We start from the raw sequence: 23,260 nt of genomic DNA on the forward strand, positions 1-23,260 counted from the left end.
ATTGGATTTTTGTGATAAAATATGTTACACTATTTTGTATCCAGGTAACGATGCATGGAGAAGCACTGGACTCTATCTGCCTCCCGAGAGATCTGCAACATTTATATTTCCAGCCTCAGCTGTGGAAAAAGGTCTCCAGGTAACTGCACATTTTGTGTTTTCCAACTTGAGAAAAAAATAAAAGGGTCAATAATTATAGATAGAAAACGGTTCTACAAATGAAAGTTAGATCCAGTTAATATTCCATAAAGGGAATTTGTCAGCAGAATTGTACCTCTAAAACTATTAATGTACATTCCGCGCTTCCTTGTCCTGCTTGACTTACAGCTTCTATGCTTTGTGACTTCAGCATAAGGAGTCGTCAATCAAGTGGGAGGAGGCGGGTAAGAGAGCTGGAGTGACAGTTTTCATAGCTACATTGACGGACATGCGGCGCATCTTTTCAGAACTCAGCATGTTTGTTTACAAAGCGGCGACGCTCCATCACCGCGCCGTATATTTACCATAGACTATCATTAGATGCGATAAAATCGCATCTAATGATTAGTCACATGCGTAGAAACTGCGTACAAGCAGCTTACTACGCATGTCTGCTGGCTCACCTGTCCCGCCGGAAGTCCCTCGTCCACTGCAGTTCTCGCGATAACTTATGTTATCGCGAGAACTGCCGTGACCGGGACCGGGACTTATCTCCGGTCACTAGTCTGGTTCTTGCAAACAGCTGATCAGCTGTTTGTGAGAACGCTGTAGTGTAGGTGATCGCTGGAGAGTTATCTCAGGTGATCATCTACCGACTTTGCTACATCTAGATGTCAGGCATCCAGATGTAGCAGAGCTGAACTCGTCTACACTGTGTGCACATACAACATACACCATACAACATGCGACAACATGCGACATGCAACAACATGCGACATGCGTCAACATGCGACGACATGCAACATACAACATGCGACAGGCAACATGAGACATGCAACAACATGCGACATGTGACGACATGCAACATGTGACATGTAACATGCGACATGCAACAACATGCGGCATGCAACATGCGACATGCAGCGAAAGATGACATGCCACATGCGATGACATGCGACAGGTGACATGCAACATGCAACGACATATAACATGCAACATGCGACATGCAACATGCGATGACATGTGACATGCAACATGCAACAACATGCGACAACATGCAACATGCGTCAACATGTGACATGCAACATACAACATTGCAACATACAACATACAACATGTGATGACATGCGACAACATGCAACTTGCGTCAACATGCGACATGCAACATGCAACGACATGCAACATGTGACGACATACAACATGCTACAACATGCAACATGCGATGACATGCGACATGCGACAACATGCAGCAACATTCAACATGTGACAACATGCGACATGCAACATGTGGCAACATGCAACATGCTACAACATGCGACATGCAACGACATGCAACATGCAACAACATGCGACGACATGCAACAACATGCGACAAAATGCGTCATGCGACATGCAGCATATGACATGCACCATACAACAAGCAACATACACCATACAGCACATACATACTGTACAGTGCATACATACAACTTACATATAGACATACAGTACATTAAACATAGAGTATATACTCACCATCACTTGTCACTTTGATCCCCGAAGCTAATGTCACCTGTAAAAAATATTAAAATAATAAACAAACACTATACTCCCTGATCCGCAGAAATCCAATTAAAATGAGTGTCCCTCGACAATCTCCCGTGGAGAACAGCAGCATCAGCTGATGTGACTGCTTTCCAGGGGCTCCAGGAATACAATGATGGAGGGTATCCTTCCACAATGTATTCCTCACAATGTATTCCTACTCCCCTGAGAAAAGAGTCCCTAGTCTCACTTTTGGCATTGCTGTGCACGTGACCGGGACTTATCTCCGGTCACTAGTCTGGTTCTCGCAAACAGCTGATCAGCTGTTTGTGAGAACGCTGTAGTGTAGGTGATCGCTGGAGAGTTATCCCAGGCGATCATCTACCGGCTTTGCTACATCTAGATGTCAGGCATCCAGATGTAGCAGAGCTGAACATGTCTACACTGTGTGGACATACAACATACACCATACAACATGCGACAACATGCGACATGCAACATCATGTGACATGCGTCAACGTGCGACATGCAACAAACGACGACATGCAACATACAACATGCAACAGGCGACGACAGGCGACATGAGACATGCAACAACATGCAACATGTGACGACATGCAACATGTGACATGTAACATGCGACATGCAACAACATGCGGCATGCAACATGCGACATGCAGCGAAAGATGACATGCCACATGCGACGACATGCAACAGGTGACATGCAACATGCAACGACATATAACATGCAACATGCGACATGCAACATGTGATGACATGTGACATGCAACAACATGCGACAACATGCGGCAACATGCAACATGTGTTAACATGTGACATACAACATACAATATGTGACGACATGCGACAACATGCAACTTGCGTCAACATGCGACATGCAGCATGCGACAACATGCAACATGCTATGATATGCAACATGTGATGACATGCGACAACATGCAGCAACATTCAACATGTGACAACATGCGACATGCAACATGTGGCAACATGCAACATACTTCAACATGCGACATGCAACAACATGCGACGACATGCGATGACATGCAACATGCAACAACATGCGACGACATGCAACATGCAACAACATGCGTCATGCGGCATGCAGCATACGACATGCACCATACAAGCAACATACACCATACAACACATACATACTGTACAGTGCATACATGCAACTTACATATAGACATACAGTACATTAAACATAGAGTACATACTCACCATCACTTGTCACTTTGATCCCCGAAGCCAGTGTCACCTGTAAAAAATATTAAAATAATAAACAAACACTATACTCCCTGATCCGCAGAAATCCAATTAAAATGAGTGTCCCTCGACAATCTCCCGTGGAGAACAGCAGCATCAGCTGATGCGACTGCTATCCAGGGGCTCCAGGAATACAATGATGGAGGGTATCCTTCCACAATGTATTCCTCAAAATGTATTCCTACTCCCCTGTGAGAAAAGAGTCCCTAGTCTCACTTTTGGCATTGCTGTGCACGTGACTGGGACTTATCTCCGGTCACTAGTCTGGTTCTCGCAAACAGCTGATCAGCTGTTTGTGAGAACGCTGTAGTGTAGGTGATCGCTGGAGAGTTATCCCAGGCGATCATCTACCAGCTTTGCTACATCTAGATGTCAGGCATCCAGATGTAGCAGAGGTGAACACGTCTACACTGTGTGCACATACAACATACACCATACAACATGCGACAACATGCAACATGCAACATCATGTGACATGCGTCAACGTGCGACATTCAACATGCGACGACATGCAACATACAACATGTGACAGGCGACGACATGCGACATGAGACATGTGACAACATGCAACATGTGACGACATGCAACATGTGACATGCAACATGCGACATACAACAACATGCGGCATGCACCATGCGACATGCAGCAACAAATGACATGCCACATGCGACGACATGCCACATGGAACATGCGACAGGTGACATGCAACATGCAACGACATGTAACATGCGACATGCAACATGTGACGACATGCAACATGCAACAACATGCGCGAACATGCGGCAACATGCAACATGCGTCAACATGCGACATACGACATGCAACATACAACATGCAACATGTGACTACATGAGACGGCATGCGACAACATGCAACTTGCATCAACATGCGGCATACGACATGCGACATGCAACATGCGACGACATGCAACATGCGATTACATGCGACATGTGATGACATGCGACGACATGCAACATGCAACAACATGCGACAAAATGCGTCATGCGTCATGCAGCATACGACATGCACCATACAACATGCAACATACAACACATACATACAGTGCATACATACAACTTACATATAGAAATACAGTACATTAAACATAGAGTACATACTCACCATCACTTGTCATTTTGATCCCCGAAGCCTGTCACCTGTAAAAAATATTAAAATAATAAACAAACACTATACTCCCTGATCTGCAGAAATCCAATTAAAATGAGTGTCCCTCGACGATCTCCCGTGGAGAACAGCAGCATCAGCTGATGAGACCGCTCTCCAGTTGCTCCAGGAATACAATGATGGAGGGTATCCTTCCACAATGTATTCCTCACAATGTATTCCTACTCCCCTGTGAGAAAATAGTCTCTAGTCTCACTCTTGGCATTGCTGTGTGAGAAAGTTCCCACGCAGCAATTGCCATAAAGTGAGACCAGTGAACTACAGTAACCTCTCAGTGATGCACTGCAGGAGCCATTGTCTCCTGTCAGTGTGTCACTGAGGGTCCTATAGAGCAGTGACATCACCCGATGTCACTGTTCTATAGGGGAGATCATCGTGGGACACTCGTTATTAATTGGACTGTGTCGGACAGGGAGTATACGGTTTATTATTTTATGTTTTTTGCAGGCGATCGAGTATGGTAAGTATGGTGAAATTAAGAATAATAAAATATTTTTTTCTGGCTGTGTCTTTATTTCTTTTTTAACTCTTTCACTGCTCTAGGATTAATAATGGATAGGCTTCTTATTGACGCCTCTCCATTATTAACCCGGCTTAATGTCACCTTACAATAGCAAGGTGACATTAACCCCTTATTACCCCATATCCCAATGCTACACGGGAGTGGGAAGAGAGGGGCTAAGTGCCGGAACTGGCGCATCTTACAGATGTGCCATTTCTGGGGCGGCTGTGGGCTGGTATTTGTAGCGGGGGGGCCAATATCCATGGCCCCTCTCTAGGCTATGAATATCAGCCCGCAGCTGTCTGCGTAGCCTTTCTGGCTATAAATTATAGGGGGACCGCATGTCATTTTTTGGGGGGCTTTTGGGGTCCTTTTAATAGCCAGTAAAGGCTATGCAGACAGCTGCAAGCTGATATTCACAGCGTTGGAGGGGCCTTGGGTATTAACCCCTTCCCAGGCTACAAATAATGGCCCCCGGCCATCAGCTTTCCCCCTCTGGCACAGAAAATTGCGCGGGAGCCCACGCCATTTTTTCCCATTTTTTTTTAAATTAAATGTTCATTCAGAAACATCGGCCTTGCTATTATATATCTACTAAATGGTGGCCCCATTCTAACGCATCGGGTATTCTAGAATATGTATGTACTTTATTTACGAAGTGGTGTTTAAATCCCGCTGCAATATCGCTGATTGGTCGCAGCCGGCCGCGTAGTAAATAGCACAGCCACGTAGTATATAGCACAGCCATGTAGTATATAGCACAGCGAGGTAGTATATAACACAGCCCACATAGTATATAGCAATGTGGGCACCATATCCCTGTTAAAAAAAATAATTAAAATAAAAAATAGTTATATACTCACCTTCCGTCGGCCCCCGGATCCAGGCGAGGCGTTTACCGATGCTCCTCACGACGCTCCGGTCCCAAGAGTGCATTGCAGTCTCACGAGATGATGACATCTTGTGAGACCGCAATGCATGGACCGGTCACCGGAGCATCGCGAGGAGGGGGAAAGGCCTCAGATGGATCCAGGGGCCGACGGAGGGTGAGTATATAATGTTTTTTTTTATCATTACTTTTAACATTAGATCTTTTTACTATTGATGCTGCATAGGCAGCATCAATAGTAAAATAAAGTTGGTCACACAGGGTTAATAGCAGCGTTAATGGAGTGCGTTACACCGCGGCATAGCGCAGTCCATTAACACTGCCATTAACCCTGTGTGAGCGCTGACTGGAGGGGGCACTGACTTCAGGGGAGTAGGAAGCGGCCATTTCACAGCCGGACTGTGCCCGTCACTGATTGGTCGTGGCTGTTTTGCAGCGACCAATCAGCGACTTGGGATTTCCGTGACAGACAGACAGAATAAAGATACATAGATATACTAAACATCGGGCTTGGTATTATCTATCTATTATCTATCTATTATCTGTCTATTGATATATCTATCTAGCTATCTATAGATATATCTATTGATAGATATATTTATAGATAGATAATAGATACGATAGATAGATGCGATAGATCTATCTATTATCTATCGATCTATCTGTTATCTATCATCTGTCTGTGTTAACATTATCCTTCAGTGGAGTACATAAATGAAGAGGTTGGACAAGAAATTACATCACCCTTTTTTTTTGGTATATCTTTATTGAGCTTACAAAAACACACACAAATCTGCATGAAAAAATGCGTCAAAAAACGCATGAAAAAGGCTTCAAAAAACGCATGAAAAACGCAGGTGACCTGTCAGTGACCTCATGTGCAGATTTTGTCAGGATTTTACCTGCATAAAATCCTGACCAAATCCTGATGCAATCCTGAACGTGGACACATACCCTAATGGGTGATGACATTTATTAGACTGACTGTCATCTGCACCGACCATTTAGGAAAATCCGAGAAAAATGTAATTTGCATAATAATTTGGAACATGGTGTAATCTTATTACTATCTAAACATAGTGGTCTATTATACGTTTCCATTTTCAGCACTTATTAAAACCTTTTAATAAACAATAAAGTAGTATAATTGTATGCTACATACTGTAAATCAGAGATAGGTGCAGTACTTTTATTCACATATATAGTTTTGGAATTTATTGTAGGTACAGGTTGGCTGCCATTCTGATGACCTGAGCTCAGCAAAACACTTGTGTCGTGCCCCAGTGGTTGTGAATAAAAAGAATGTCGTGAATGAGAAGGTTGTGATATCCAATGTCTGGGGAGGACTCCTGTATGTTATTGTCAAGGGGAAAAGTCAGCTAGGAACAGTTCCCGTTACAGTCTATGGAGCAGAACGAGCTCCAACATTTATAAAAGGTAAGTAGAGTTTAGTCTGCTTTACTCGCTTTTTATGTTTTATGCAATTACTCATATACTTTTTTTTTTTTACTAATTTTTAGCATACCACAGCTCGTGGTCTCAGATTTTTCTCTATAAATTAAAACAGAGAATAAAAGTTTAAATTTATATAGGTGAATCATATCATAAAAACGGTAGAATGCAGCAAAGCAAGTGTTTTGCGGCTCCTATTACAAATAGGGATGAGTGAGCACTAAAATGCTCAAGTACTCGGTACTCTAATCAAGCAGGTCGAACGCTCAGACAAGCTCGACACGAGTACCGAGTTTCATAGAAGTAAATGGGAAACGCAAGCATTTTTCCAGAAAATCCCAGCAGGAGGACTGGGGGGGGAGGTGTTGCAGGAAAATGGATGGAAACAGCTCAAATGGAATGGGATCAGCATGAGGAAAATGTCTGGATGCATCTCTGACTCCCAGGTTGCTGCTGGGAACAATGTTGTCAGAGTATTACTCCACTTTTATAGACGGACAATAGACTTGCATTAGCTAAAGTAAATCCGCACATGGGCCATAAGTGTTTACGCCGGTGTTTTTAGCCTGGTTTAACCCAATCATAAATTTAAAAAATGGGATCCCCCTATTCTTGGTAACCAGCCAAGGTAAAGTAGAGTGCTGCGGGCTTATATTATCAGGCTGGGAAGGTAAATGGTTGTTTTGACCTACCCAGTCTAATAATGCAAGACTGCAGTCACCCCAAAATTGGCACATCACATTAGATGTGCCAATTCTGGTACTTTGCCAGGCTGTTCCTGATTTCCCTGGAGCTGAGGTAATGGTAGTAGTTGGGTTTTATGACAGCTGGGATTTGTCAAAAATCACAGCTGGTATCAAGCACTGGGGTAAGTAATGGAAAGGTATCAGACACCCCTATAACTAACCCAGCAATAAAAAATAAAAACACACACACAGAAAAAATACTTTATTTGAATAAAGACTCCCCCACACTATCCCTCGTTCACCAATTTAAAGAAAGAAAAATCCCATGCATCTTCCGCTGTAATCCAACAAACCCAAAATAGTATTGAAAAGGATACCTGAAAGACCTAAAAAGACAGAAATAAAAACAAGATTCAGTCCCTCATTCACCAATTTATTACCCAAAATGTTGCCACACAGGTTCAATGTAATCCAAGTTTCTCAATTTTATTTCTGGCGCCTATATATTGCAGTAAAGTGACCGCTATTCACAGACGTCGTAGAGTGATATCAACGCTCAGCGAGACTCAGCAGCTATGATGGTCATTGTAGTCACCATCTGGCACCTGTGAACAGCAGTCACATTACTGCTATTCACAGGTTCTAGGCACAAAATTAAGGAATGTGGACTACATCGGACATACATGACAACATTTTGGGTATTAACCCCTTCATGACCTTGGTATTTTTCGTTTTTCCGTGTTCGTTTTTCACTCCCCTCCTTCCCAGAGCCATAACTTTTTTATTTTTCCGTCAATTTGGCCATGTGAGGGCTTATTTTTTGCGGGACCAGTTGTACTTTTGAATGATATCATTGGTTTTAGCATGTCTTGTACTAGAAAACGGGAAAAAAATTCCAAGTGCGGTGAAATTGCAAAAAAAGTGCAATCCCACACTTGTTTTTTGTTTGGCTTTTTTGCTAGGTTCACTAAATGCTAAAACTGACCGGCCATTATGATTCTCCAGGTCAGTATGCGTTCATAGACACCTAACATGACTAGGTTATTTTTTACCTAAGTGGTGAAAAAAAATTCCAAACTTTGCTAAAAAAAAAAAAAAAAAATTGCGCCATTTTCCGATACTCGTAGCGTCTCAATTTTTCATGATCTGGGGTTGGTTGAGGACTTATTTTTTGTGTGCCGAGATATCGTTTTTAATGATAGCATTTTGGTGCAGATACGTTCTTTTGATCACCTGTTATTGCATTTTAATGCAATGTCGCGGGGACCAAAAAAACGTAATTCTGGCGTTTCGAATTTTTTTCTCGCTACGCCGTTTAGCGATCAGGTTAATGCTTTTTTTTCATTGATAGATCGGGCGATTCTGAGCGCGGCGATACCAAATATGTGTAGATTTGATTTTTTTTATTGATTTATTTTGATTGGGGCGAAAGGGGGGTGATTTAAACTTTTATATTTTTTTTATTTTTTTCACATTTTTTTTACTTTTTTTTTTTTACTTTTGTCATGCTTCAATAGCCTCCATGGGAAGCTAGAAGCAGGCACAGCACGATCGCCTCTGCTACATAGCAGCGATCTGCTGTTCGCTGCTATGTCGCAGAATTGCAGGTGTGCTGTGAGTGCTGACCACAGGGTGGCGCTCACAGCTACCGGCGATCAGTAACCATAGAGGTCTCAAGGACCTCTATGGTTACAATGGAGAAGTATCGCCAACCTCCGATCATGTGACGGGGGTCGGCGATGACGTCGTTTCCGGCCGCCCAGCCAGATGCGGTAGTTAAATGCCGCTGTCTGCGTTTGACACCGGCATTTAACTAGTTAATAGGCGCGGGCAGATCGCGATTCTGCTCGCGCCTATTACGGGCACATGTCAGCTGTTCAAAACAGCTGACATGTCCCGGCTTTGATGCGGGCTCACCGCCGGAGCCCGCATCAAAGCGGGGCTTCTGACCTCGGACTTACTATCCCGTCCGAGGTCAGAAAGGGGTTAAATTGGGTAATGATTCCTCCTCAACAATCTACAATGACACTAATATCTTTTGTTAACAGTCTAGACTGTCAGACAATAACTCAGTTCTTTCACTTACACAAGTTGTCACCAAAAAAGAAACTAGGCCAAGGGCAAAATGGGAGGAGGAAAGGAGGAAGAGGGGCAAAAATAGAGGACCAAGAACTAAAATATAACCCAGCCAAAAAAGGACTGCACCAAACAGCACAAATATTCAACCTAACAAATTATATATTGAATGAACATAAAATCTCTGTTATCCAGAGGTTTGTCATACTTCCCCACAGCTCCACCTGATCCTTTTCAGTTTTACTTAGATATTATCATGTTAATAATAAGGTTCTTGTTATGGCCAATTCAAATCCACCTCTCATCACTATGGATCTTTGCCCTAAGGCCGGCGTCACACATAACGTAAAAAAATACGGTCCGTTTTTTACGGCCTAGATACGCAGAAATGTTCCCAAACAGTGATCCGTATGTCATCCGTGTGCAATGCGAGGATGCAATTTTTTCTCAAAAAAGTATCCATGTGGCATCCGTATGGCATCCGTATGGCGAAATTTTCTCGCCGGCTTCCAAAATGGACATATAATGGATTCATGGGCTCAAATATTCGTGAAATAATAATAATAATCTTTATTTATATAGCGCCAACATATTCCGCAGCACTTTATAGTTTAACAGTTTCAAACACAAAAGTCATAAGTAACAACGTTAACAATACAATAATTAAAGCGAAATAAGATGACCCTGCTCGTGAGAGCTTGCAATCTACAATGAGAAGGGGGAGATACAAAGTACAGATGTGTATTTACAATGATGTATTTACAATGATGGTCCAGCCATCTTCAGGGGGTGGGGATAGATGGGGATAGTGAATGGGCTACACACACACAAACATAAAATGACTTTGATTAGTGAACGTGATAGGCCGCTCTGAACAAATGTGTTTTGAGCGAGCGCCTAAAACTATGCAAATTGTGGATGGTCCTAATATCTTGGGGTAGAGCATTCCAGAGGATTGGCACAGCGCGGGAGAATTCATGGAGTCGGGCGTGGGAGGTACACATTAGTGCAGAGGTTAGTCGAAAGTCATTTGCAGAGCGCAGTGGTCTGTTTGGCCGATAGACAGAAATGAGGGAGGAGATGTAAGGGGGTGCCGCACTGTGGAGAGCTTTGTGGGTGAGAACAAGTACTTTGAATTGTATCCTGTAATGACTGGGTAGCCAGTGTAACGACTGGCGAAGAGCGGACGCGTCCAAGTAACGATTAGCCAGATGGACGACCCTGGCTGCTGCATTAAGGATGGACTGGAGAGGGGAAAGTCGAGTGAGGGGGAGGCCAATTAATAGAGCGTTGCAGTAGTACAGGTGGGAGTGGATCAGGGCGACAGTGAGGGTTTTTGTTGTTTCCATGGTGCTAAAAGGGTGGATTCTAGAGATGTACTTTAGGTGTAAGCGGCACGGGCGGGCAAGAGATTGTATATGGGAGGTGAAGGAGAGATCGGAGTCAAACATAACACCCAGACAGGGTGCCTGTGTTGTGAATTCTGTTGTTAAGCTCCCTCCTGTGGTCATGAATGGTACTTCGGCTGGTTCTGTCCATGGGCTTCCTCTGGTGGTTGTGAGTGGGGCAGCGGCTTCTGAGGTTCCTTCCCCAGGTGATGAGGTTAATTCGTTAGCTGGCTGCTCTATTTAACTCCACCTAGATCTTTGCTCCATGCCACCTGTCAATGTTCCAGTATTGGTCTAGTTCGCTCCTGGATCGTTCTTGTGACCTGTCTTCCCAGCAGAAGCTAAGTTCCTGCTTGTTTTTCTCTGTTTGCTATTTTTTCTGTCCAGCTTGCTATTTTGATTTTTGTCTTGCTTGCTGGAAGCTCTGGGACGCAGAGGGAGCGCCTCCGCACCGTGAGTCGGTGCGGAGGGTCTTTTTGCGCCCTCTGCGTGGTCTTTTTGTAGTTTTTTGTGCTGACCGCAAAGTTACCTTTCCTATCCTCTGTCTGTTCAGTAAGTCGGGCCTCACTTTGCTAAATCTATTTCATCTCTGTGTTTGTAATTTTCATCTTAACTCACAGTCATTATATGTGGGGGGCTGCCTGTTCCTTTGGGGAATTTCTCTGAGGCAAGGTAGGCTTTATTTTTCTATCTTTAGGGCTAGCTAGTTCCTTAGGCTGTGTCGAGTTGCATAGGGAGCGTTAGGAGCAATCCACGGCTATTTCTAGTGTGTGTGATAGGATTAGGGATTGCGGTCAGCAGAGTTCCCACGTCTCAGAGCTTGTTCTGTATTATTAGTAACTATCAGGTCATTCCGTGTGCTCTTAATCACCAGGTCCATTATTGTCCTCACCACCAGGTCATAACAGTACAGGTGGCCCAAAGTATTAATGCATCTCAATAGAGGAATAAGAGAAGTTCTGAGACCATTTTTTTTTCTTTGCAGTGTGTTTTGTCTCTCTTTTCCCCTTTACCTCTGGGTGGTTCAGGTAGATATGGACATTCAAGGTCTGTCCTCTTGTATGGATAATCTCACCATTCAAGATTTTGTGGTTCAGAATCCGATGTTAGAGCCTAGGATTCCTATTCCTGATTTGTTTTTTGGGAATAGATCTAAGTTTCTGAATATCAAAAATAATTGTAAATTGTTTCTTGCTTTGAAACCTCGCTCCTCAGGTGACCCTGTTCAACAAGTGAAAATCATTATTTCTTTGTTACGTGGCGACCCTCAAGACTGGGCATTTTCCCTTGCGCCAGGGGATCCGGCATTGCGTGATGTTGATGCGTTTTTTCTGGCGCTTGGATTGCTTTATGATGAGCCAAATTCAGTGGATCAGGCAGAGAAAATCTTGCTGGCTCTGTGTCAGGGTCAGGATGAGGTAGAGATATATTGTCAGAAGTTTAGGAAGTGGTCTGTACTCACTCAGTGGAATGAATGTGCCCTGGCAGCAATTTTCAGAAAGGGTCTCTCTGAAGCCCTTAAGGATGTCATGGTGGGATTTCCCATGCCTGCTGGTCTGAATGAGTCTATGTCTTTGGCCATTCAGATCGATCGACGCTTGCGTGAGCGTAAAGCTGTGCACCATTTGGCGGTATCACCTGAGCATAGACCTGAGCCTATGCAATGTGATAGGACTTTGACCAGAGCTGAACGGCAAGAACACAGACGTCGGAATGGGCTGTGTTTTTACTGTGGTGATTCCACTCATGCCATCTCCGATTGTCCTAAGTGCACTAAGCGTTTCGCTAGGTCTGCCACCATTGGTACGGTACAGTCGAAATTTCTTTTGTCCGTTACTCTGATTTGCTCTTTGTCATCCTATTCTGTTATGGCATTTGTGGATTCAGGCGCTGCCCTGAATTTGATGGACTTGGAGTTTGCTAGGCGCTGTGGTTTTTTCTTGGAGCCCTTGCAGTATCCTATTCCATTGAGAGGAATTGATGCTACGCCTTTGGCCAAGAATAAGCCTCAGTACTGGACCCAATTGACCATGTGCATGGCTCCTGCACATCAGGAGGATATTCGCTTTTTGGTGTTGCATAATCTGCATGATGTGGTCGTTTTGGGGTTGCCATGGCTACAGGTCCATAATCCAGTATTGGATTGGAAATCTATGTCTGTGTCCAGCTGGGGTTGTCAGGGGGTACATGGTGATGTTCCATTTTTGTCTATTTCGTCATCCACCCCTTCTGAAGTCCCGGAGTTTTTGTCGGATTACCGGGATGTATTTGATGAGCCCAAATCCAGTGCCCTACCTCCTCATAGGGATTGCGATTGTGCTATCAATTTGATTCCTGGTAGTAAGTTTCCTAAGGGCCGACTGTTCAATTTATCTGTGCCAGAAGACGCCGCTATGCGGAGTTATATAAAGGAATCCTTGGAGAAGGGTCATAGTCGCCCGTCGTCGTCACCATTGGGAGCAGGGTTCTTTTTTGTGGCCAAGAAGGATGGTTCTTTGAGACCTTGTATTGATTACCACCTTCTTAATAAGATCACAGTCAAATTTCAGTACCCTTTGCCGCTGCTGTCTGATTTATTTGCTCGGATTAAGGGGGCTAGTTGGTTCACCAAGATAGATCTTCGTGGTGCGTATAATCTTGTGCGTATTAAACAGGGCGATGAATGGAAAACAGCATTTAATACGCCCGAGGGCCATTTTGAGTACCTGGTTATGCCATTCGGGCTTTCCAATGCTCCATCAGTATTTCAGTCCTTTATGCATGACATCTTCCGAGAGTACATGGATAAATTCCTGATTGTATATTTGGATGATATTTTGGTCTTCTCGGATGATTGGGAGTCTCACGTGAAGCAGGTCAGAATGGTGTTCCAGGTCCTTCGTGCGAATTCTTTGTTTGTGAAGGGGTCAAAGTGTCTCTTTGGAGTTCAGAAGGTTTCATTTTTGGGTTTCATTTTTTCCCCTTCTACTATCGAGATGGACCCTGTTAAAGTCCAGGCCATTTATGATTGGACTCAGCCGACATCTGTGAAGAGCCTGCAAAAGTTCCTGGGCTTTGCTAATTTTTATCGTCGCTTCATCAGTAATTTTTCTACTGTTGCTAAACCGTTGACTGATTTGACGAAGAAGGGTGCTGATTAGGGTTGAGCGAAACGGGTCGTTCATTTTCAAAAGTCGCCGACTTTTGGCAAAGTCGGGTTTCATGAAACCCGATCCGACCCCTGTGCGGGGTCGGCCATGCGGTACGCGACTTTCGCGCCAAAGTCGCGTTTCAATGACGTGAAAAGCGCCATTTCTCAGCCAATGAAGGTAAACGCAGAGTGTGGGCAGCGTGATGACATAGGTCCTGGTCCCCACCATCTTAGAGAAGGGCATTGCAGTGATTGGCTTGCTGTCTGCGGCGTCACAGGGGCTATAAAGGGGAGTTCCCGCCGACCGCCATGTTACTGCTGCTGATCTGAGCTTAGGGAGAGGTTGCTGCCGCTTCGTCAGAAGCAGGGATAGCGTTAGGCAGGGTCCATTAACCACCAAACCGCTTGTGCTGTAGCGATTTCCACTGCCCAACACCACCTTCGGTGTGCAGGGACAGTGGAAGCTACATTTTTTTTTTTTTCCCCCTCAGCGCTGTAGCTCATTGGGCTGCCCTAGAAGGCTCCCTGATAGCTGCATTGCTGTGTGTACGCCGCTGTGCAAACCAACTGCTTTTTTCAAAGCACAAATCCTCTTGTTCCTTCCTTTCTGCACAGCTATCTTTTTGGTTTGTACACACTTTTTATTTAATTTGTGCATCAGTCCACTCCTTATTGCTGCCTGCCATACCTGGCTGAGATTACTGCAGGGAGATAGTAATTGAAGGGCACTCCCTGTTTTTTTTTTTTTTTTGTGGGAGATTAAGATTGACATTTCTGCTAGAGTGCCATCCCTGTCTGTGTCATCTCTCACTCAGTGGGCCATAGAAAGCCTATTTATTTTTTTGCTTGATTTGGGTTATAAAATCTACCTGAAAAAATCACTACATCAATCAGTGGGAGAAAAATATTGGCCTCAGGGCTTGTGTGCCACTCTTGACTCCTGTGTGCATCATCACTCACTCAGTGGGCCATAGAAAGCCTATTTATTTTTTTGCTTGATTTTGGTTATAAAATCTACCTGAAAAAATCACTACATCAATCAGTGGGAGAAAAATATTGGCCTCAGGGCTTGTGTGCCACTCCTGACTCCTGTGTGCATCATCACTCACTCAGTGGGCCATAGAAAGGCCATTTTTTTTTTTTTTTGCTTTATTTGGGTTCTAAATTCTACCTGAAAAAATCAATAAATCAATCAGTGGGAGATTAATATTGGCCTTTGGGCTTGTGTGCCAGTCCTAAGCGTGCCATCTCTCTCTCTCAGATAGTGGGCCATAGAAAGCCTATTTATTTTTATTTTTTTTTATTGGGTTTATAAATTTTCCCTGGAAAAAAAAAAAAAGTGGGAGATTAATATTGGCCTCTGGGCTTGTGTGCCAGTCCTGAGCGTGCCATCTCTCTCACAAATAGTGGGCCATAGAAAGCCTATTTATTTATTTTTTTTTGGTTTTATAAATTCTCCCTTAAAAAAAAAGGGAGATTAATATTGGCCTTTGGGCTTGTGTGCCAGTCCTAAGCGTGCCATCTCTCTCTGTCTCTCAGATAGTGGGCCATAGAAAGCCTATTTATTATTTTTTTTATTGGGTTTATAAATTTTCCCTGGAACAAAAAAAAAAAAGTGGGAGATAAATATTGGCCTCTGGGCTTGTGTGCCACTCCTGACTCCTGTGTGCGTCATCTCTCACTCAGTGAGCCATAGAAAGCCTTTTTTTGTTTTATTTGTTTTCTAAATTCTCCCTGAAAAAATCATTTTATTTTATTTGGTTTCTAAATTCTTCCTGAAAAAATCATTTTATTCTATTTTTTTTTTTCCTAAAGTCTCCCTGAAAAAAAAAAAAAAAAAAAAAATCAGTGGGAGATTAATATTGCCCTTTCTGCTTGTGTGCCAGTCTTGACTCCTGGGTGTGCCATCTCTCTCTCTCTCTCTCCAATTGTGGGCCATAGAAAGCCTATTATTTTTTTAGCTTGATTTGGGTTCCAAAATCTACCTGAAAAAATCACTACATCAATCAGTGGGAGATAAATATTGGCCTCTGGGCTTGTGTGCCACTCCTGACTCCTGTGTGCGTCATCTCTCACTCAGTGGGCCATAGAAAGCCTTTTTTTGTTTTATTTGTTTTCTAAATTCTCCCTGAAAAAATCATTTTATTTTATTTGGTTTCTAAATTCTTCCTGAAAAAATCATTTTATTCTATTTTTTTTTTTTGCTAAAATCTCCCTGAAAAAAAAAGAAAAAAAACAAATCAGTGGGAGATTAATATTGCCCTTTCTGCTTGTGTGCCAGTCTTGACTCCTGGGTGTGCCATCTCTCTCTCTCTCTCCAATTGTGGGCCATAGAAAGCCTATTATTTTTTTAGCTTGATTTGGGTTCCAAAATCTACCTGAAAAAATCACTACATCAATCAGTGGGAGATAAATATTGGCCTCTGGGCTTGTGTGCCACTCCTGACTCCTGTGTGCGTCATCTCTCACTCAGTGGGCCATAGAAAGCCTTTTTTTGTTTTATTTGTTTTCTAAATTCTCCCTGAAAAAATCATTTTATTTTCTTTGGTTTCTAAATTCTTCCTGAAAAAATCATTTTATTCTATTTTTTTTTTTTCCTAAAGTCTCCCTGAAAAAAAAAAAAAAAATCAAATCAGTGGGAGATTAATATTTACATTTGTGCTTCAGTGACAGTCCTGCGTGTGTGGCATCTCTCTCATTTGTTGCCACCAACAACAGAGTGTGTAACATTGTGCCTGATTTTCGTTGTGGTCTCACTCACCTGTAAAGGGGTAGCTAAATCATACTGAAGTTATAGCTCACCGTGTAATTTGTGTGACAGCAACAAATACCGTTAGTTTGTTTACGTTTTTAAAACAATGAGGAAGTATGGTGGAAGAGGTCGTGGCCGGGGGCGTTCATTGTCAGCTGGTAATGAGGGTAGTGGTAGTGGTGGAGCATCAGCTGGTCGTGGGAAAAAAAATATTGCACCTAAGTCTGGAGCTGTGGAGCCAGGTTCGTCGTCTGGCTACACAAGGCCTCGAACGCTCCCTTTTCTGGGAGTAGGAAAACCGCTTTTAAAGCCGGAGCAGCAAGAGCAAGTTTTGGCTTATCTTGCTGACTCGGCCTCTAGCTCTTTTGCCTCCTCTCGTGAAACTGGTAAATGTCAAAGCAGCGCGTCGTTAGTGGATGTTCACGGTCAGGGACAAGTCGCTTCCTTGTCCTCTTCAGCAAAAACAACAACAGAGAAGAATGCAGCAGGCGACACAACGGGTTACTCCATGGAGCTCTTTACACATACCGTCCCTGGCTTAGAAAGTGAAGCAGTTAACAGTCCATGCCCATTACAAGTTGAATCTGACATGGAGTGCACTGATGCACAGCCACAGCCAGACTACTATGCTGGTCCTTTGACTCAGACCACAACATTGCCCTCGCAGGGTGCTGATCAAGAATCAGACCCTGATGAGACTATGTTGCCCCATCACGAACGCTATACCACCGACCGACACGGTGACACAGACGAAGTTGCACACGAGCTACAAGAAGAGGTAATAGATGACCCAGTTCTTGACCCCGATTGGCAGCCATTGGGGGAACAGGGTGCAGGCGGCAGCAGTTCTGAAGCGGAGGAGGAGGGGCCGCAGCAGGCATCAACATCGCAACAGGTTCCATCTGCCGGGCCCATATCTTGCCCAAAACGCGTGGCAAAGCTAAAACCTGTTGGAGGACAGCGTGGCCATCCGGTTAAAGCTCAGTCTGCAATGCCTGAAAAGGTATCCGATGCTAGAAAGAGTGCAGTCTGGCATTTTTTTAAACAACATCCAATTGATCAGCGCAAAGTCATCTGTCAAAAATGTTCAACTACCTTAAGCAGAGGACAGAATCTGAAAAGTCTCAATACAAGTTACATGCATAGACATTTAACCACCATGCATTTGCAAGCCTGGACTAACTACCAAACGTCCCTTAAGGTTGTAGCACCCTCGGCCAATGAAGCTAGTCAGCAACGCAACATCCCTTCCGGCAGTGTAGGGCCACCATTTTCTGCACCACCTGCAGTATCTGTGCAGGTTTCTTTGCCAGGCCAAAGCCGTCAGGGTCAGGGAATCACCAGTTTCGTAGTAGGAAACACTGCATCTAGGGCACCGGTGGCAACAATACCATCTCCCACCGTCTCTCAGTCTGCCATGTCCACCGGCACCCCCGCTAGTTCCACGATCTCCAGCTCTCCAGTCCAGCTCACCCTACATGAGACTATGGTTAGAAAAAGGAAGTACTTAGCCTCGCATCCGCGTACACAGGGTTTGAACGCACACATAGCTAGACTAATCTCGTTAGAGATGATGCCCTACCGGTTAGTTGAAAGCGAAGCTTTCAAAGCCCTGATGGACTACGCTGTACCACGCTACGAGCTACCCAGTCGACACTTTTTTTCCAGAAAAGCCATCCCAGCCCTCCACCAGCATGTTAAAGAGCGCATCGTCCATGCACTCAGGCAATCTGTGAGCACAAAGGTGCACCTGACAACAGATGCATGGACCAGTAGGCATGGCCAGGGACGTTACGTGTCCATCACGGCACACTGGGTAAATGTGGTGGATGCAGGGTCCACAGGGGACAGCAAGTTTGGGACAGTTCTGCCTAGCCCATGGTCAAGGAAACAATTGGCTGTAGCCGTTCGCACCCCCTCCTCCTCCTCTTCGTCCTCCTGCAGAAGCGAGAGCTCATCCACAGACCGCAGTCGCACAACCACTCCATCCACAGCTGCCACTGTTGCACACCAGGTCTCCCATTATGGGGCAGCTACTGGCAAACGTCAGCAGGCTGTATTGGCTATGAAGTGTTTGGGCGACAACAGACACACCGCGGAAGTTCTGTCTGAGTTCTTGCAGAAAGAAACGCAGTCGTGGCTGGGCACTGTAGATCTTGAGGCAGGCAAGGTAGTGAGTGATAACGGAAGGAATTTCATGGCTGCCATCTCCCTTTCCCAACTGAAACACATTCCTTGCCTGGCTCACACCTTAAACCTGGTGGTGCAGTGCTTCCTGAAAAGTTATCCGGGGTTATCCGACCTGCTCCTCAAAGTGCGTGGACTTTGCTCACATATCCGCCGTTCGCCCGTACACTCCAGCCGTATGCAGACCTATCAGCGTTCTTTGAACCTTCCCCAGCATCGCCTAATCATAGACGTTGCAACAAGGTGGAACTCAACACTGCACATGCTTCAGAGACTGTGTGAACAGAGGCGGGCTGTTATGTTTTTGTGGGAGGATACACATACACGGGCAGGCAGTAGGATGGCAGACATGGAGTTGTCAGGTGTGCAGTGGTCGAAGATTCAAGACATGTGTCAAGTCCTTCAGTGTTTTGAGGAATGCACACGGCTGGTTAGTGCAGACAACGCCATAATAAGCATGAGCATCCCCCTAATGCGTCTGCTGATGCAAAGCTTGATGCACATAAAGGATCAGGCGTCTGCAGCTGAGGAAGAGGAAAGCCTTGATGACAGTCAGCCATTGTCTGGCCAGGGCAGTGTACAGGACAAGGTAGCGGGCGAAGAGGAGGAGGAGGACGAGGAGGATGATGGGGATGATTATATTTTTAATGAGGAAGCTTTTCCGGGGCCACTGGAAATTGGTGGCGCGGCAAGGCCGGGTTCTGGTTTTTTGAGGGACACAAGTGACGTGGATTTGCCTGAAACTGCCCCTCAACCAAGCACAACCGCAGATTTGAGAACTGGAACTTTGGCCCACATGGCGGATTATGCCTTACGTATCCTCAAAAGGGACACACGCATAACTAAAATGATGAATGATGACGATTACTGGTTGGCCTGCCTCCTTGATCCTCGCTATAAAGGCAAATTGCAAAATATAATGCCACATGAGAACTTGGAACTAATATTAGCAACCAAACAATCAACTCTTGTTGACCGTTTGCTTCTGGCATTCCCTGCACACAGCGCCCGTGATCGTTCTCACACGAGCTGCAGGGGCCAGCAGACCAGAGGAGTTAGAGGGGCAGAAATCAGAAGTGGCGTTGGCCAGAGGGGTTTTCTGACCAGGTTGTGGAGTGATTTTGCTATGACCGCAGACAGGACAGGTACTGCAGCATCAATTCAAAGTGACAGGAGACAACATTTGTCCAGTATGGTTACAAACTATTTTTCATCCCTTATCGATGTTCTCCCTCAACCGTCATTCCCATTTGATTACTGGGCATCAAAATTAGACACCTGGCCAGAATTGGCAGAATATGCATTGCAGGAGCTTGCTTGCCCGGCAGCTAGTGTCCTATCAGAAAGAGTATTCAGTGCTGCAGGTTCAATACTAACAGAAAAAAGGACTCGTCTGGCTACCCAAAATGTAGATGATCTAACCTTCATTAAAATGAACCACAACTGGATTTCGAAATCTTTTGCCCCACCTTGCCCGGCTGACACCTAGCTTTCCTATGAAAAGGTCTTGCCTGTGGACTATTCTGAATGCCTTTTCCAATTTCGTAATTTTCTGCACCTGATTGTCCAGCATACGACATGTTTACACCTCACTAAATGGCCAAACTCCCCACACGGGGCCGTGGTATCGACACTTGGCGACAGCACCCGTGAGAGTGCAGTTTGTCTGAAGAGGTGGGTGAGCCCGCTTTTGGTCGACGGCACTGCCACTGGGTCCCTCCTAGTACAATAAAGTGTCTCTGGCGGTGGTGGTGCGCACCCAACGTCAGACACACCGTTGTAATATGAGGGGCCCTGGGCCTGTACCGCCGGCCACAAGACAGTTTCCCCCCACCCCAGCTCAAACAGTGCTCTACCACTTGCAAAATTATCTCACAGCTCCACCAATGTTTAGTCTATGCGCTGACATCCTTCAATGCCTGCCACTGACAATACCATTGTATTGACATTTTTGTTATGTTAGGCCTTCGATGCCTGTCTGTGGTCACTCCTTCCACTAGGCCTCCACTGACCACACCACTGCTGCCCGTGTACCCCTGTAACCAATTTAAAATTGCCTACAGCCATGTGTTATTATTTTAGGCCTTCGATGCCTGTCTGCGGTCACTCCTTCCACTAGGCCTCCACTGACCACACCACTGCTGCCCGTGTACCCCTGGAACCAATTTAAAATTGCCTACAGCCGTGTGTTATTATTTTAGGCCTTCGATGCCTGTCTGCGGTGACTCCTTCCACTAGGCCTCCACTGACCACACCACTGCTGCCCGTGTACCCCTGTAACCAATTTAAAATTGCCTACAGCCATGTGTTATTATTTTAGGCCTTCGATGCCTGTCTGCGGTGACTCCTTCCACTAGGCCTCCACTGACCACACCACTGCTGCCCGTGTACCCCTGGAACCAATTTAAAATTGCCTACAGCCATGTGTTATTATTTTAGGCCTTCGATGCCTGTCTGCGGTCACTCCTTCCACTAGGCCTCCACTGACCACACCACTGCTGCCCGTGTAACCCTGTAACCAATTTAAAATTGCCTACAGCCATGTGTTATTATTTTAGGCCTTCGATGCCTGTCTGCGGTGACTCCTTCCACTAGGCCTCCACTGACCACACCACTGCTGCCCATGTACCCCTGGAACCAATTTAAAATTGCCTACAGCCATGTGTTATTATTTTAGGCCTTCGATGCCTGTCTGTGGTCACTCCTTCCACTAGGCCTCCACTGACCACACCACTGCTGCCCGTGTACCCCTGGAACCAATTTAAAATTGCCTACAGCCATGTGTTATTATTTTAGGCCTTCGATGCCTGTCTGCGGTGACTCCTTCCACTAGGCCTCCACTGACCACACCACTGCTGCCCGTGTACCCCTGGAACCAATTTAAAATTGCCTACAGCCATGTGTTATTATTTTAGGCCTTCGATGCCTGTCTGCGGTCACTCCTTCCACTAGGCCTCCACTGACCACACCACTGCTGCCCGTGTACCCCTGGAACCAATTTAAAATTGCCTACAGCCATGTGTTATTATTTTAGGCCTTCGATGCCTGTCTGCGGTCACTCCTTCCACTAGGCATCCACTGACCACACCACTGCTGCCCGTGTACCCCTGTAACCAATTTAAAATTGCCTACAGCCATGTGTTATTATTTTAGGCCTTCGATGCCTGTCTGCGGTGACTCCTTCCACTAGGCCTCCACTGACCACACCACTGCTGCCCGTGTACCCCTGGAACCAATTTAAAATTGCCTACAGCCATGTGTTATTATTTTAGGCCTTCGATGCCTGTCTGCGGTCACTCCTTCCACTAGGCCTCCACTGACCACACCACTGCTGCCCGTGTACCCCTGTAACCAATTTAAAATTGCCTACAGCCATGTGTTATTATTTTAGGCCTTCGATGCCTGTCTGCGGTCACTCCTTCCACTAGGCCTCCACTGACCACACCACTGCTGCCCGTGTACCCCTGGAACCAACATCAGAAAATATAAAAATAAGTATTTTGCTTATAAAAAAGAAAATACTGGAGAGATATCAAATGCAGACATTTTAACATTAAAAACAAACACATACAACAAAAATCTGGTACAGTACTAAAAATGGCCACCAGCTACAATAACTTTCTCCTGCAAGTAGTTAACTGAAAGGTTTTTTCAATTTTAAACACAGATATGGCATCCACCGAGTGTTGTCCTGTCGCGTCTTCTTTATATTATTGCCAAGAAGATGCAAAACAATGAAAATAATAAAATCATTATTTACCAAAAAAATAGAGTAAGTCAAAACCACATTGCAAATAAACATTCATTACAAATAAAGAAGCAGGGCGCGTCCGAGGGTGAGTATATACCTAATAAGAATATAATCACCCTCGGACGCGCCCTGCTTCTTTCCGACAGCCTTCCTTCCTAAGAATCAGCCCTTCCGTGGTGTAGAGAGAGGGTTTGTTACACTCCAAGGTGTTCCCCAGGTTGCCTTTCCTGAGCTTCGATCTTCCGGCTCTCGTTTAGTAGTTGTTGGAAACTATGCTGCATTAGGCCTACAAATTGGGTATGGGGTGTAGAGA

The 23,260-nt window shown here is 44.9% G+C and overlaps 1 protein-coding gene across 1 annotated transcript in view; it reads left to right on the top strand.

Annotated features, from left to right (window-relative positions):
- Positions 1-23,260, top strand: part of LOC138676325 (TRPM8 channel-associated factor homolog) — a 206,022-nt gene that overhangs the window by 132,792 nt on the left and 49,970 nt on the right. The window contains exons 4-5 of the mRNA XM_069765511.1: positions 45-139; positions 6,749-6,962. Of these exons, the coding sequence (XP_069621612.1) occupies positions 45-139; positions 6,749-6,962 (309 nt within the window). The remainder of the gene's footprint in view (positions 1-44; positions 140-6,748; positions 6,963-23,260) is intronic.

The sequence above is a fragment of the Ranitomeya imitator genome, chromosome 4 (genome assembly GCF_032444005.1).
Source record: "Ranitomeya imitator isolate aRanImi1 chromosome 4, aRanImi1.pri, whole genome shotgun sequence".
Taxonomy (NCBI): Eukaryota; Metazoa; Chordata; class Amphibia; order Anura; family Dendrobatidae; genus Ranitomeya; species Ranitomeya imitator.